The sequence below is a fragment of the Heterocephalus glaber genome, unplaced genomic scaffold, assembly GCF_053883595.1.
Source record: "Heterocephalus glaber isolate CG9 unplaced genomic scaffold, H.glaber_assembly_v1.0 deba00001442, whole genome shotgun sequence".
In the NCBI taxonomy this organism is placed as follows: Eukaryota; Metazoa; Chordata; class Mammalia; order Rodentia; family Bathyergidae; genus Heterocephalus; species Heterocephalus glaber.
The window spans coordinates 10,712,073-10,728,534 of NW_028258296.1; the positions used below are offsets into that span (position 1 = coordinate 10,712,073).

General features: G+C 36.4%; 1 protein-coding gene across 1 annotated transcript in view; it reads left to right on the plus strand.

The window, feature by feature from the left end:
• Window positions 1–16,462, plus strand: part of Tnni3k (TNNI3 interacting kinase) — a 330,025-nt gene that overhangs the window by 143,027 nt on the left and 170,536 nt on the right. The window contains 5 exon segments of the mRNA XM_087212909.1: window positions 3,111–3,249; window positions 9,261–9,405; window positions 9,482–9,586; window positions 13,267–13,361; window positions 14,034–14,183. Coding sequence (XP_087069035.1) covers window positions 3,111–3,249; window positions 9,261–9,405; window positions 9,482–9,586; window positions 13,267–13,361; window positions 14,034–14,183 — 634 coding nt within the window.

Genomic DNA, 16,462 nt, shown 5'->3' on the forward strand with positions numbered 1-16,462 from the left:
CTTTTAGTTATTCTCAATAAAGTGGAAAGAACTAAATAGAACAGAAATACAAATATAGTTGAATAACCAAACATCACCCCCCTTTGACACTCCATTTTCATTCTTCCTCATTTCATCTCCCTTGGCCCATTCAGTTTTGGAGAATTATACCCTTTTAACTTCCTGGAGGTCCTAAGGGTCCCCCTTTCCTTGTGTCCCTGTGCTATTCTCATCAATATGCCTTTATTTCTCTGCTAGTGACCTATGCTTGGGCATCTTGGGCCCAGGAGCATGGTCTACAGCTAGGAGAGGTTGCTTGATTCAGTGATGTGCTGCTCACGATGCACTAGAGAGATGGGCACTGGAAATTGGTTTAAAAGTGTGGAATCCAAAAGTTCAGGTGATGGAAAAATTCTCTACTTTGTCTTCAGGCACAGACCATATACAATGCATGCTGCTTGTAGAATCATCTTCTTTGGTAATTAACCTCATAACCCAGCAAAAAAATATAAGAGCCTCGACGCATGATGAGTGGAAAGCTAAATTTGTTTACTTTCCCTGAAAATACAGTCACAGTCTTACAAAATTATGCCAAAATGCGGATGGCTCTTTTATGATAAGGGCCTCACTTTCTGCGTGTGAAGGCAGCACATAAGTAATTTATGGAGGCTATTGTCACTTGCTAAAATATGCTGACAAGGAGAATGATACATTTGCTATATAAATGTGCCTAATGTGCCATATTCCTTGGCATTTGTTTATTTACTTATTTCTAAGTGGGAGAATGGATATGTGCACCAAGAGCAATATTTTCTAGGTGTATAATAATAGTAGTACATAGTCAATTTTAGGGACAGTTCAAATCCATCCATTATAAAGTTATGCAATCAAATTTTATGAAGTCTGTGTAAGTGGAAATATATGCTTAGGAGAGCAAGGTTCTTGAGGCTAAACTTCCACTGTTCTGATTTCTCCTGAATTAAGTTTTGATCTGCCCATTAGCCGACAAAGGAATAAAATGCACACGCTTCTTGTAGAACCTGAAATTGAGTGCTAAGCACTTCTGAGTGCTTTACATGTAATGACTTACTTGATTCCCACCACGTCTCTATGCATTAGCACTGTTATCATTCCTATCTTGTGAGGCTTCAGAATGTTAAATAATTTGTTCAAGGTGACATACTTAATAAGTAGAAGCCTGGTTCTGTAATCCTTGCTCTTAACTTTCTACATTCAATAGGAAATCAATCATCTTCACCCCAGCCCATCTGTCTAATACTTTGCCTCAAATTTTATAAATATCCGTCATGTTCTTGAAAAGTTTCTAACTGATATATGCTTATTTGCTGCTTTAAGAAAAGTCAACATAGTTCTAGAGCTTGAATTCACTTTTATGTTGACACCTCAGTGGTCAGGACAATTGAGAGGCCTCCTTTACCCATTATTTTAATGACACACACGTCATGATTCACCTCTTAGGATCACTGAGGTGATGTTTGAAATTTGGGGGGCGGGACTGAGGTTTCGAGAAATTATTGAATAAGTGCACAACTACATATGTAAATGACTCAATGAAATCCCATTAATTATATGAAATAACTCTAGAAAAACACTACTGAATGGTTTAACACTTCATCTCCCCCACCCCCCCACCCCGGATCTTTGGGATAGGAGCTCCTAGCTGGTTGGGGGAGACACAGAGCTACTGTGACTGTCTGTCCTTCATCCATGGAAAAGTAGGACACAGATCTGTAGTAGCAAGATGACCCACAGTGGCCTAAGCATGGAGCTACCATGCAAGTCAAGAATCCAATAAACTACTCATGGTTCTGGCTAGGAGGAGAATTTGGAAAAGATTGTTCAGAGAAGATGATGGGTGATTTTAGAGACGATAATTTACATACAACAATGATTTAAATTATAGAATAGGCAAGATTTGGTCTAAAAAAATGGCAAACGTAGGTCTTCAAAGCCAAAAACTATAAACATATTTCTTTTTTTAACTCTTTCAGTATTTCCTCAGATTCAATTTAGTCCTCAGAATAATTCTCGAACAGGAATAATAAACAGTAGTGTCTCAATTCATAAAATTAAAAAAGATAACACTTAGAGAATATGTTCTATATGTTAGTTATTGTGCACTGTACTTTAAAAAAATCATCTCATTTGATAATCACAATATTCCAAGAGTTAAGTCTTATTATCATTCTTGTAGCTATGATGACACTTAGGTTGATATTAATTGACCAATTTTCTCAAGGTCACACAGCTAATACAAATCAGATATTAATTCTGAGCCTCTCTTACTCTGGACCTCAGCTCAATCCTACACCAGGTTGCCTCTCAGCTTAAACTAGATTCCATCCCAAGCATTGAGAAAATAAATTTTCCTTAGGTATAACAAGGCTGGTAGTGGGTGCTGCTGGTTGCTTAGGCAAGACTCTCATCCTAGTACCACTTCATGCCACATATTTTTCCTTGTTTGCAGACTCGTGATTTTAATCCATTGTTCAGCCTTCTAGAGGTTATGTTTAGGAGAGATATTCCTATTCTCCTGACACTGTTTCAGATCTTATTAGACCAAGCCACTAACAATAAACTTTTCCCTTTGAACAGGCATTGATCTAGAAAGTTGTAAATTGCCTGGTGTAGGAATCAGATATTGGAGGATCATTTCTGGGGAGTATTTTAGGAATAAATTCCTAGATTTATAAAAAGGCAATCCCTTATACCACAAGATAGATTTAGCCCCTTAACTCTATTCTGTCGACTTTGGTTTGTAGTTTCTGGAGCTACTGCACTTTCTTGCTTCTATGTGGGAATTTATCCTAATTGCTAAGCATGGCAAAATAGAATGATGGGAAGAACTTAAATTCTCACTATTTTATTAAGGTGTTTAGAATCCACCCTAAAATTGCACCGTTTAGGATTTTTTGTTAGGTGATCTACTAATAATTTTGTTATTTTCATGTCAGTCACACTAGGGCTTTCTATTGTTTTTCAGGTGAAAAGAACCTAAGAGAATGTCTTAATGATATAAGTATTAATGATATATATTCTCTATTGCCAAAAGCTTTGCATTAATCATTGTTTGAGATTTCAGTACTAATTTAAACTAAATGGATCTTTAGGTAACCCATCTCCTTTTGAAATTTGGTGCTGATGTAAATGTAAGTGGTGAAGTTGGGGATAGGCCTCTCCATCTGGCATCTGCAAAGGGATTCTTCAACATTGCAAAACTCCTGATGGAAGATGGGAATAAAGCAGATGGTAAGATTCTATTCTTACAAGAACTTTGCTATCTTTCACGTTATTCCCCTTACTTCTAGAGAATAACCTTGAAGTTGACTAATCCTTCTGTCACGTGCTAATTTGTGCCACAAATCATAATTTATTTTTAAAATATATTTATTAAGCCTACGAGAGAATCTTTCTTTACACATTTCAGCTCAATTCTCTCCATACTAGCTGAGAGGAATATTGCTAGGGGAATTAACTCCATTGTTGTTATCTACTGACCATTTTTAATTGAGGTATAATTTGCATGTAAAATTCTTAAATTTTAAGCATACAGCCTGATAAAGATTTACTTATGTATTCCTCCATACCAAAATCACCTAGATGAAGATATAGAATATTTCATTCTCTGGAATGCTCCCTTATTTCCTTGTAAATAGCCTTCTCCATCAAAGATAATCAATATTATAACTTCTATTGCCATAGAGTACTGTTGTCTGTTCTTCAAGTTCATAAAATTTTGTGACTATTATTTTTTTTGCTCAACAAGTTAATTTTGACACTCATCTATATTATGGTCTCAATCATACTTTGCTTTTTTATATTGCTGAAGATTGCATGGGTAGGCCACAATCTATATACCTGATCTCCTCCTCATATACATGTTAAGGTTTCTAGTGTCACTGGGTGTGGTGACGCATGCCTGTGGTCCTAGAACTCTGGGAGGCTCAGGTAGGATGATCACAAGTTTGAGCTCAGCTATGGAAATTTAGCAACTTACTGAGATCCTGTCTCAAAATTGAAAAAATAAAAATAAAAATGTTTAAAGGAGTTGGAAATGTATCTCAATATGAAGCCCCTGGCTTCAGTGCCCTGTACTTGCAAAAAATAAAAATAAAAGATTCCTAGTACTTTCCTGTTAAAAATACAGTTACCAAGAACATTCATATGCAAGTCCCTTGTAAACATACACACTTATCTCTCCTGAGTACCTATATAAGAATAGAATTGCTGGAGCAAAGGGTAAGCATATGTAGAAGCTGTAGGACATTTCAGATATTGTCCAGAGTCTGTGTTAGTTTTCAGTCTTAAACAGCAGTGTATCTGAGTTACAGTTCCCCCACAGCCTCCGCCATATTTGGTATTACGTTACTGTAATTTTAATGGAGATAATAATTTGAGTGTGGTGAGTTTGGGGGCAAAAAAGCTTCACAACACTTGGAAGAACTTCAGACACAGTTACTAGAATAGATTTTTCTATTGCCTTCTTATTTTAAAAATTATAAAATGAATTTTGAAAAGTTGATTAAAAGTATAATTCTTTAGAATCATTCTTCCTCCAAAACTTTATTTTTTGACACAAATTCACTGAGAGTACGATCTTGCCATTAAATTCTCTCAGGCATATCCAACCTTCTTCCGTCGACCCTCTAGAGACCTCATTAAAAGCCCAGCTTTAAGAGCTGCTGGCCTTTGCAAGAGGGATGATGCACATTTCCAAAAGGACATGGTCTTCAAACTGCCAGCTCCTTGGTCCAAAATTCAGATTGATATTTAGTTAATAAAAATCAGTATATTCATCTACTCATAATAGTAATACAAGCACTGCTAGAGAAGACTGAGGCAAGAGTCTAGAGTGATTTCCAGTTTCCACATTGGGGACAAGAGTCACTTTATTTTATAAAATTTGAGAGGTAAGGTTTGCATTGTTTTTTATAAGCCAGTGTGCAATAACTCAACCATCTACTCCACCATTATTATAAACACTGTGCTCTTAAGACATGAGGAATGCTGCTCCCTGGCCATTATTTAAGCATTCTCTTTGATCCTGTTAGTTTAGGATAGGCAGAGGTACACCTGTGTGAGCCACTGAACACATAATTGTGTTTTTGAAACTGCCTCACTCTTCCAAGGGGTCAAGAGCTGCATCACTTTTTCCTTTTATTATCAATGCCAACCTCAACTTTTTATTCTTCTGCAGAACTCCAAAGCTCAGTAGTGTCAAAATGAGTGTCATTTATGATCAGCATCTCTCCAGGATCAAAGGACTCTTCTGCAAAAGGGATTAAAATATGTACTACACCTGTACTTCCTTCACATACCAGCATCATACAATATCATTTTTAATATTTTCTGACTCACACAAGTACTACATGCCTCCTACTCAATCACTTAAAAAAGCAAGAGACAGCATGAATTCAGACTTTCAAGTATTTTTATTTCTTTCTAATATACACTTGATATTTAAGAGCCTTTTGCACTTCAAACAATAGCAAAAAATAAACCAGAAGATCTATGATGCTGATGGACACACTGCAGGATGTATTATTAGTTAGTTCACTTATTACAAAAATGTAGCTAAGCCTCAAGATGATTTATTTTAAATTTAGATTTTGCCTGTGATAAATGGACATAAGAAGAAGATTAAAAGCATGACCCCCAAAAGGAGCACAATTTGAAATTTGGTATTTACAGTGTGTATCCATGGTAACAGAATGTCACAAATGAGAATAAATTTAGGTTACAAAATTGGCCCAAATGTGATTCTGAAAGCACACTCTTCAGTTCAGCATGTCTAAAAGGCTGACCTATTCAGGAAAGTATGTTTTAAGTCTCGTCTACTTCTTTGTATCTCTCAGGGCAATGAAAAAGGAGAAATGCAATACCTATTAAATGAGGTTAAAAAGACCAAAATATTTCTGGACTTCTTAAAAAATGGTTATATAGTCCTCAAAATTTATCATTTAAATAAAGTTGAAAATAGATAAAAACTTAAATTGAGAATTCATTAATTTTTGTCATCTCAACGTCAAATGCTATAATTTTTTTAGGTATCAGTCCTTTAACGCTGAACCAGCTATTTCAGAAATCCACAAAAGCATTTCTAGAGCATGCTCAGTAGAGGAGTGGTTTTGTGTTACTATTGTTTCAGGGGTTTTTTTCAATCTTGTTGGAGCTTTCAAAGATTTAAAGTTCATTTAAGACACATTTGGGATTTACTTTAAAACCCTCTGGGATTTTCAGACATTTCTGGTTTAATCTGGGAATTTTTATCTTTAAGTTCAATAATCAAAAATAAGAAAAAGCAGCTTTCATCTACCTACCCATTCAAGCAATCTTTCTTTTAAAAGACTTTACTGAACATGTGCTCTCTTCAAAGAGGAAGACAGAAACTAAATACTTCTCTAATGAAGATTCACATATTTCTTTGTTTGAAAGTGTCCTTTATCTAAATCTCTTGATAAGATATTAAGTTGGAACACAGAATATCATTTATACATTCAGTATTCTTAAAATAAAGTATAATGATATTTACATATTTTGCTAATAATAATTTTGCTAATTGGCCCAAGAAAAATATAAATAGATAACTGAAGCAAAAACAGAGGTATATACACATTAACTCCTGCATCGGATCCCTTATTTCTTCAGTTCACAGTTACATTTTCTTTGGTAGGAAGAACGTCTGGGCCACTGGAGGTAATTCACCAAGTAGATAACCTATCTTGAAGTTGATTGATTCTGTTGGAGAATAATAATAATATTAGTGGGACTGGGATGATTAAAGGAAAATTATTAATTAACAGAAGATTGAAGTACATTCTGCTCCACAGTCTCCTTCCTGGTTCTCACAAACTCTTACAAGTCTCCTAAATGCCCTGCACACAGACTGTGCTCAGCCATTGACCCATGCCATTGACTTTCCCTGGCTTGGAACAAAATCCAAACAAAGGAAAGTGTCATAAAAAGTAAGAAAATCAAAAGAACCAGAAACATCCTTCTGAAAGAAAAGTGTCTTTCTGAGCTATTCATTAATAAAAAAGATTCAAAGATTTTTCAATAACAGCCTCAGGAGGAAAAGTTCAGGGTCCTTGTTAAAGATTTCCTTTGGCATAAAATCTTGCAAGACAAAAATAAAAAGAACGAGAGAAAAGTTGCCAGTAAATATAATGGCTACAAGGTCTAAATCAATATTTATCAATCATTGCATGATGATTATACAGTAGTAGTAATAAATTATTGCAATTTTAAGTTATTATTACCCTCTCTTAATTTCCCTTCCTGTTCTTTATTAATTTTGAAAGACAAATGTTTCTTTTTTTCAGTTCTTTAGGTTCAACAAAGGTATCAAATAATAAGTAAATGTGGACAAAGGAATCATATAATCAAACAAATGCCTAGAGCAATAATCCAATTATTTTAGTTTTAAAATATTGACACAAAGCCAGATCCCAAGTTGAACCATTTGATGTTCATTTATTATGACTTCAATCTTGTAATTTTTGACTATTTAACTAAACTAAGTTATTCAATAGTTTGAACTCTATGCGTGTACAGTTTATTGGTCTTGGTTTTAGCACTTAACAAATGTCTTTTTTTTTAAGGCACAGAAAGGAGTGCAGGTGCTCATAGTGAGATGGATTATGCTGTGAGGTTGGGGATTTTTTGCAGTCTTGGGGGTCTCCTAAAAACAGGAGATCAAGAATGCATTTCCCTCTGTTGATCAGGTTACCTATTTTAGTGGGCAACTTTAGAATGCAAACCATTTGCATGTGTTTGAAGTTTAGATATATGCTACCCACATAATAAGCAGTTAGAAAATTACTAAGAGGGAAAATAAGAAATAGGTAACTTTATTAAATGTATAATAAGTGACAGATGCCAGCTGCCTTGCTGTCATGGGGCCCTTAACCCCTTCAGCGTCTCTGCAACAGTGATGTTCCTATATCCTTCATTACTGAAAAGACTTTGCCACCTCTAAAGCCAGCATAGTGGTGACAAATACCAATCATGTGATACTGAGAAATGAGAGTGCACCAGTCATTTGATTCTCAAGAATCAGAAGCTAACTTGTCAATTTAAACAGAGAAAGAATACCCTAATGACTATCAAGTCACACTCAGAATCTTCCCAGAAACAAGGTAGAAACCCAGGCCTAAAATACTCACAGGGAGAAACAACACCAAAAGTCATGACCTCAACAGGTCCTGTGAGGACACAAAGCCAGCCCTGCTAGATGAACACCAACTTTGTACTTCGGAAACCAGCAATGTACGACAGTGACTCTGTGATGGGAATTGCAACCATTGTATATCAAATGGCACTATTGCCACCAGGACCACATTGCTCGGATAGGTTAGGCCCTGGTTTGGATTATTGGTCTTTGGTCACCTGCAAAGGCTAGTGATGCTACAGTGTTTTGATTGAAGGTAATAGAAACCCAAAGCAGGGCACTGCTTTGAGAGCAAAAGAGGTGCTACTAAGAATTATTACAGGGCAACAGGCCCTATGTGGTCACTGTCTCCCATTCTTTTGCCCTAAAGGCAAAGGAGTCTTGGAAAGTAGATTTTCTGTTTCACTGATAGAACATAGTCTTGGCTTCTCATCAGTTCCTGCACTACAAGGTACTTCCCAGATAATATACGATATTATGAAGCTGGCTGGTCCAAATAGAAGGACAAATGCCCACTACCTGTTTAAGGCAACATGATTCATGAAGTCAGCCTCCTCTAAAAGGTTTTTTTTATACCATGCTTTGAGCAGTATATTATGGAAACTCTCATGAGAACCTCCTACATAGTGTTGTAAACATACAGATACTCCCAGATTACACCATGACCTCCCAAACCAAAATCTCAGTTTGGTGCTCTTGTCAGAATCCAAAATGCTTAACATTGCTTCAGATGAAAATAATCAATTTGAAAGGGGATGCTTATGGAAATTAAGCTACAAGTACCTTTGGAATGGCTATTGATTTTTTGAACTACTCCATTGTGCAAGGTAGATTGGATTAGATGCATTCCATCGAATTTATGGGATCTAGAAGAGAGCTTATTTAATGTAGTAATAGGCAGTGGAGTAGAATTGTAACTTTTTAATTGGTTGGACAGTAGTTTCCTCTATTATTACCATTAATTGGCAATTTCCAGGGGTCTTTTAGGTACTTAGGAAAAGTCAAGGACATAAGACCAAGTTTATAAATATGAAGTTTGAAAAACAACAGGTTCTAGATAAATTATCTTTTGCTTTCTTGCTGATAACAGTGAATGCTCAGGATAATGAAGACCATGACCCACTGCATTTCTGTTCTCATTTTGGCCATCACGAGATAATGAAGTATCTGCTCCAAAGTGACTCGGAAGTTCAGCCTCATGTTGTTAATATCTATGAAGACACTCCTTTGCACTTGTGAGTATCACATAGAGCTCCATCAGTCCATTACATCATATGTACCCTCCTAACAAAATATTTTCTTTAAATCTAGGGCATGCTACAATGGCAAATTTGAAGTTGCTAAGGAGATCATTCAAATAACTGGAACAGAAAGTTTGACTAAGGAAAACATCTTTAGTGAGACAGCTTTTCACAGGTAAAAGAATATTTATGTGCACAAGCCTCTAAACTTAGATGACACACTACAGCACCTGAAGTTGTGTACACAGAGCAAGAACAAATAGTGGCAGATGTTGCAATCAGGGAGCAATAGCAGAGTAGAGCAGAGGACAAGGAGCCCATGCTAGCTGCACAGAGGAAAAGGTAGAGGCAGATGCTGCAGTCAGAACAACAGATGGGGCTGCAGCCAGATGCTGTGTTCCTGGCTGCAGCCACAAAGACAGGAACTGACATTGCCAAGGCAACTGGTATATCAACATCTGTGAGCGTGTTGCTTCTATTCCTCTTCACTTTGTGGAAAGCTGCCAAAAGGGGTTGTGCCCATAATCTTCCTGGGACAAGAATCTCATTACCAGAATTCATCAGCATCACATGTGACACATTTTTTCCTTACTACTTAAAACTTCTGTGCAAATGTGTTCACCTATCTAAGACATCCATCTGTCAGCCTATAAATGCCTTGTCAGGATGGCCACTGAGATACCTAAGAAAGTGTGAGCTCTTTTCTAGGGACCTATGAGAGCCCTTTACAGAGTGACCTCAAAAGCACACTGATTGGAAAAGTTGCAACCAAAGGAAAAAAAATAAAATAAAGAAAATATTGCTAATAACTAATACCTCAGAGCCATAGCTCCCTAAAATGTCCAAAAGGAAAGTGACTGATTTATAAAATTTAAAATCTGCATGTTTGTTTAATATTTTATTAGAAAAAGAAAAGCATAGTCATTTTAATTTAGTAAATCTTGAATATAACATCGTTTACTTACATGTTATATATTTCATAACCAGTTTGCAAGATTTGAAAAGTGTTTGGAACTCAATTGTTTATACTATGTTTGTGTTGCAATGGTGAATAAATAGAAATGAGGACACCCTTTCCTTCATACTAAACTAAAATAAGCTTGTGCTTCGACATCAACCATGGACCTGTCAAATTTCACTGGGAGTGACAAGGTTTTTTTTAATCAGCCAAAGAGACATGCCAAAAGGGAAGTTAAGCCACATTATTTATATCTGTTATCTCACTTAATCTTCATGAAAACTATCATCTTGGAAAAAAGAACTGAGTCTTCCTTATGGCTGGAAAATAATGTATAAATGTCTGCCTAATTCCAAGTCATATTCTTTGTGTATATCTTTATGTTGTACTACCAAAATATTTTGTCGGTTTTTTTGCATATTTGGTAACATCACCGAGACAAGAACTCTTCAGATCATACTATCAGTCAAAATGGATCAGTGGGATCTGTCCCTGAAGGAAAGGAAAATTGGCAGAACCCATATGTTCACTTGCTGGTATCCGCTTTCCTGTTAGGTCGTGCCCATTGTGCTGACACCTCAAGCTAGCTTTCAAATCATTTTGCTACCCCATGCACAGGAACTGGAACCAACTGTAAGTCACGGAATGACTGTCACCTCCAGAAGGTTGTCTATATGACATTGTGAAGTGAGTCAAAAGGATAAACCCAGCTATTTTATTTTTTATAGGGCTGTGGCTACTAGAAATAACAGATTAATATTTTCCTGTATATATATATATATATATATATATATATATATATATAAGCACACATGTATGTGTAAACACACACACAGGTATATATTCAGAACTCATCATTTTCTATATGTAATCACTTTGAAAAGAAACAAAGCAATTCAGACAATGGACTATTAAATATGTAGTGTTATGGGTCATTTTTTTTATTAAAATAGTCAATAATTCTATGATATACTGCACTGAGATAGTGGGGTTTTAGTCATTCAGTTGTTCAGGAAAGATCTATTAAGAACCTGCCTTGTGTTAATACTGATAAGAATATTAAGATGACAGGACCCCTTCACTTCTGTTGTAAGGTATGAAGGTAAACTGTGACTCCCTTACCATACACAATATAACAAGGCCATAAGACTGAAGTAACAAGGAAGCAGATCAGAAATGACTTCCGCCTTCGATTCATGAGAAGACTTCAGACAGAGAACAATAGTTCAAGTGTGTGAAGGTTCAGTGGAGGTTCATGAAAGAAAAATGACTTGGTCAAGGTCATCCCAGGAAATAGTAGACCCAGTGAACTATCCCTTCTAGAGTCAAGTCCCTTCCTGTAGCCATGGTCAGGTAGGGCTCTGCAATTGCTACGTCCCTCAGGTCACCCACCAAGTGCCTCATAGCTCTCCAGGGTTTGGAAGTAAAGTATTGGTATTGCACAAGTTATAGCAAAAGCAGAAGTATGAGAGAAACACAAGGAAAAAGAAATTTATAAGAAGTAATAGTCAAAAAAGAAATGTAGTATCCACTAAGAGGTACGATTTATTTATCTTATGCAAAATCATTTTTATCTTTTATTTTCAATAAAAAATAGAAATCAAACTTTTCATTAAATAGCTTCAACAAATCTAGTTTAAAATTTATCTCTAAAAATTGTATGTCTTTGGGTTCAAAAAATATGTTAATTTTTCCTCCCAATTGAAAAGAGCTGAATAATGAACCTCTTCCACAGCTTGTAATGTAACCCCATAAGCATTAATCCATTTGAAACTTCAACAACATTGTGGCAAATGAGGAAGGGATTATCTATCATTATGTTATATAGGTGGTAAAACTAAAATTCCAGAAGTCAAAGAACATCCCCAGGTCCTCTGGCTAGAGTCTGGAAGAGCTCTGGATTTTGAGTCCACAAACAATGCACCCTTAGTGAAAGGACAGCTCTGAGATCCAACTTTCTGCTCAAGAAAGTCTTCAGAGAGACATCAGATGGGTTTTCTGGGGAATAATTTCATACTTTGAGCTGAATTTGAGAAAAGTTCTCAGGAACCTCCTGCATTTATTTGATCATCCTGCAGAGTAATTCCTAGGTTAAAGAAGACCTGATATGACAGGAAATACTTGCTAAAAGTACTAGACATTTGACACAACTCTGTGTTCACATTTTACTTACCCTCTTTTTTGTGGGGGTAGTACTGGTGATGGAACCCAGCACCTGGCCCTGTTTTGTTTATTTATTCATTTTCGATTTTGAGACAGGATCTCAATAAATCACCAAGTTGCCGAGGTGGACTCAAACTTGTGAACTTCCTATGTCAGTCTCCAAAGTGATGGGATTATGGCTGTGCATCTCTATGCTCAGTTTCATTAGACCATGCTTGGTTGTTTTTCGTTACTTCCTTTTCCTCACTACTTTTCTTCTCCTTTCTGTGTCTTTTTGGCTCTTTTGTATAAATATCAGCACCTAGAGTGGCTGGTGTTAAAGCTCTATTGGTTTCCAAGCCTGTAGTAGCAAAATACCAGAGGCTGAGTAGCTTAAATAACAGACATTTATTGTCTTACAGTTCTTGAGGCTACAAAGTCCAAGGCGTGTGAGTAAGCCTGACTTTCTCCAGGATCTTACTCCTTGGCCTGAAGATGGCCACCTTATAGCAAACTTCACAAGGACATCCCTCTTACATGTCAGATGCGTACTAATCTCCTCTACTCACGAAGACAGCAGTCTAATTGAATTAGGACCCACCTTACTGACCCCACTGTAACTTACTCACCTCTTTAAGGATAATGTCCCTGAGAGTAGTCATAGCCTGAGGTTAGAGAAATCCCACCTTCAACATTTGGGAGGAGGCACAATACAGTCCATAACAAGGGTTATTTTTATTTTTATGTTTTTGCAGTGCTTGTACCTATGGCAAGAGCATTGATCTGGTTAAATTTCTTCTTGATCAGAATGTGGTAAACATCAGTCACCAAGGAAGAGATGGGCACACAGGTAAGAGTGTGGTGAGAACATCACTGGTTCCACTTGCTTATCAAAGCTCAAGAGCTCCGAGGCGCCAAGAAAGAAAGGGGCTTCAGGCACCGAGGATTTAGTTCAGTGATGCCGCTGCCTGCTTCGAAAGCACAAAGTCCCGAGTTTGATCCCCGGTACCAGGAAAAAAAAGAAAGGGGCTTCGGAGGAGCGTTCAACCTCCAGGGAAGAGGTACTTTATAAACCGACTTCATTTAGAATTGATGGTGAATGGTGATAATATAGTGCAGGGTTTTTCTTTCAGTTTCAGTGTTGTCTTAAATATTTACAATCAGTGGGCCTTCTTATGACCTAGACCAGAAAGAACTGAACACACCATCCTGCTGTTGGTTTGGTTCTCAAGAAAAATTCTGGTTGGCACCTTCATTCTTTTTCTTATGAAAAAATACTAACATTTGTTCTTAGCAATTACTGTAAATGGTGAAATGCTAGAAATTGTGATGAGCTAAAGATAATTTATATAGAAGATTCATTAAAAAAGAATACTTGTTTTCTTAATAAAAATAATTCATTTTCAAAGATATCAGTCATTGCTTTCTATCTCTGGAAACAACACTAATATGTGGTTATGACTGTCTTTTGAAAATCGAAGTGCAGTTTTTTCTTTCATGCTTTTATTGTGTTCTATTATAGGATTACACTCTGCTTGCTACCATGGTCACATTCACCTGGTTCAGTTCTTACTGGACAATGGGGCTGATATGAATCTAGTTGCTTGTGATCCCAGCAGGTCTAGTGGTGAAAAAAATGAGCAGACATGTTTGATGTGGGCTTATGAAAAAGGTATATTTTTTTCATCATTGCATTTCTATAGTGACACATTGAACTGTGTGCAAAGATTATGTCAGTGCATGAATAATTCCTTTGCTTGTGTGGTTCGTACACTCCCACTTCCTCTGTAGATTGTGTTTGAATCTCTGGGGATTTGGATCAAAGATTCTAGTAGACCATCATTAGGGATAGCAACTCCAGGGCTACAATGGGGCTATAATGAGCAGGAGGCATTCTCAGTATTGGCACATTGAGAAGGGAATGAATGGATTATTGCATTTCTAAGTACTAGAGGACCAGAATCATAGGTGGTGATAGTAGAGAAGACTTAGAGCTAGTCATTATCTCTTTGCAAGGACAATTTTGATATGGATTTAAAATTTTTAAAACATAAAAAATAAAGGAATATTTGTAATCAAACCCTGCTGAAGATGCTTATGCTTTTAAAAAAAGGTAGGGGAGCCAAAGTTAGTACTTAAGTATAGACAAATTTGACACAGAATGGTGAGAGCTCAGGCTGTGGTGTGAGGATGCCTGGGTTTAAATCAGGCATGTTCTTTGACCTTGTGCAAGTTATGGAATCTTGCTGAGTGAGCTCTTGTTTCTTCATCTGACAAGGGCAGATAACAACAATTCCTACTGCACAAGATTGTGAATAAGGTAAGATATTATGTGCAAATTGCTTAAATCAGTGGCTGGCATAAAAACTCCTACCTAATAATTGGTATTTTCATAGTGATAATTAACAGTAGTAGTAGTATTAGGTCAAAAATAAAGATGACGGGGGCTGGAGATTTAGCTCAGTGGTTTCTCCTCCTGTTGCGCAAGCGCAAGGACCTGAGTTTGATCCCCAGTACCAAAAAAAAAAATTAAAAAAAAAAGATGACTGATAACAAATTCATTTCCAGGAAGAGTACTGCAGACATTCATAGGAGAAACAGTGTCTTTGTCACTGGAATTATGATATATTGTGCCTCATAAGTGAGTTCTACATGTGCACATGATCTCCTAAGGATTTCAGATTTTTTTCAGGTGACATGAAATGGTACATATCATCATTGAAATTACAGATTTATAATTGAATATTATAACACATCAAACTTTTCAGAATCATTTTCGTTGTTATTTTAACTTTTGATGACTACTCTACTTTTTAGGAAGTTTATGTGAACAAATATGTTTCTCTTTCTTGATGTTAGAAACAAAAGAGCACACTGAAAAGTACAGCAGATAAACTGTAAGATTTCTCAGGCTACCAAGTTGATCTGAAATGTTTCTACATGAGTTTAATGGATGGAAACAGGGAGCTCATATAATTACAGAGACAGGAGAAGGAAAAACAGTTCGGAAGAGTGCTAATGAAAAGTGATATGGGAGCTCTTTTAATAAAAAGTGAACAGACATGGCATGGCAAGTCAGAGTTAGATATAGGTTTGTGATATATTTTTACTTTTTTGAGTATTATGAAAATGAAAATGCACACACCTTTGCACATATAATATCTATATGGCTCAGTGAATTTTTACAAACGGAACCCACCCAGTACCCAGATGATAAAAATGGACAGGACGAGTACCCTGGAAGCCCTACTTATATTGTCGTCCAGTCTATCACACGAGGATAGTTTAATGCTTTCTGGAACAGTTTTACTTTTTTCTGTACTTTCCATTAGGTGAATACTATGGCATGTATTATTTTGTGGCTGGCTTCTTTTGGTCAGTAATTTGTGAGATCATCCATTTGTATATCATTCATTCTTATTGCTGTATAATACAATGGTTTTTGACTACAGTACATGACAATTTATACATTCTATCTATGGGCATTTGGATAATTTTCAGCTGGACAATGTCAACCTGAAATTTGCATAATTAGGTAATTTTCAAATTGCTAATATTGTATGAACACACACATCCCTGTGTACTGTGCTTATCTTTTGATGAATGTCTGAATGCATTTCTGTTAAATATAATGGTCTACTTTGTATCAAAATAATTCTAAGTAGCTCTATATTTTAATTACCAGTTAGAAGAAAACTTAAGTATTCTGAAGCTTTGGGAGGCCTTATTAAGTTCTACTTACTCAATACATTGCATTTATTCAAGAGATTCTCAGACAGCGTCTCTAAAGAAGTGTGAGTTCCAGAGTAAGTCTGCTTACAAAGCATCAGTCTTCCGGGAGGCAGCTCGGAAATTGCTGCTGCAGCTAGCTCTTCACAGGGGTGGACTTGGTATGTTTTAGTTGATTGAGAGTGATAGTTGAAAGCTGGCTTTACTTTTACTTTCTAGTGG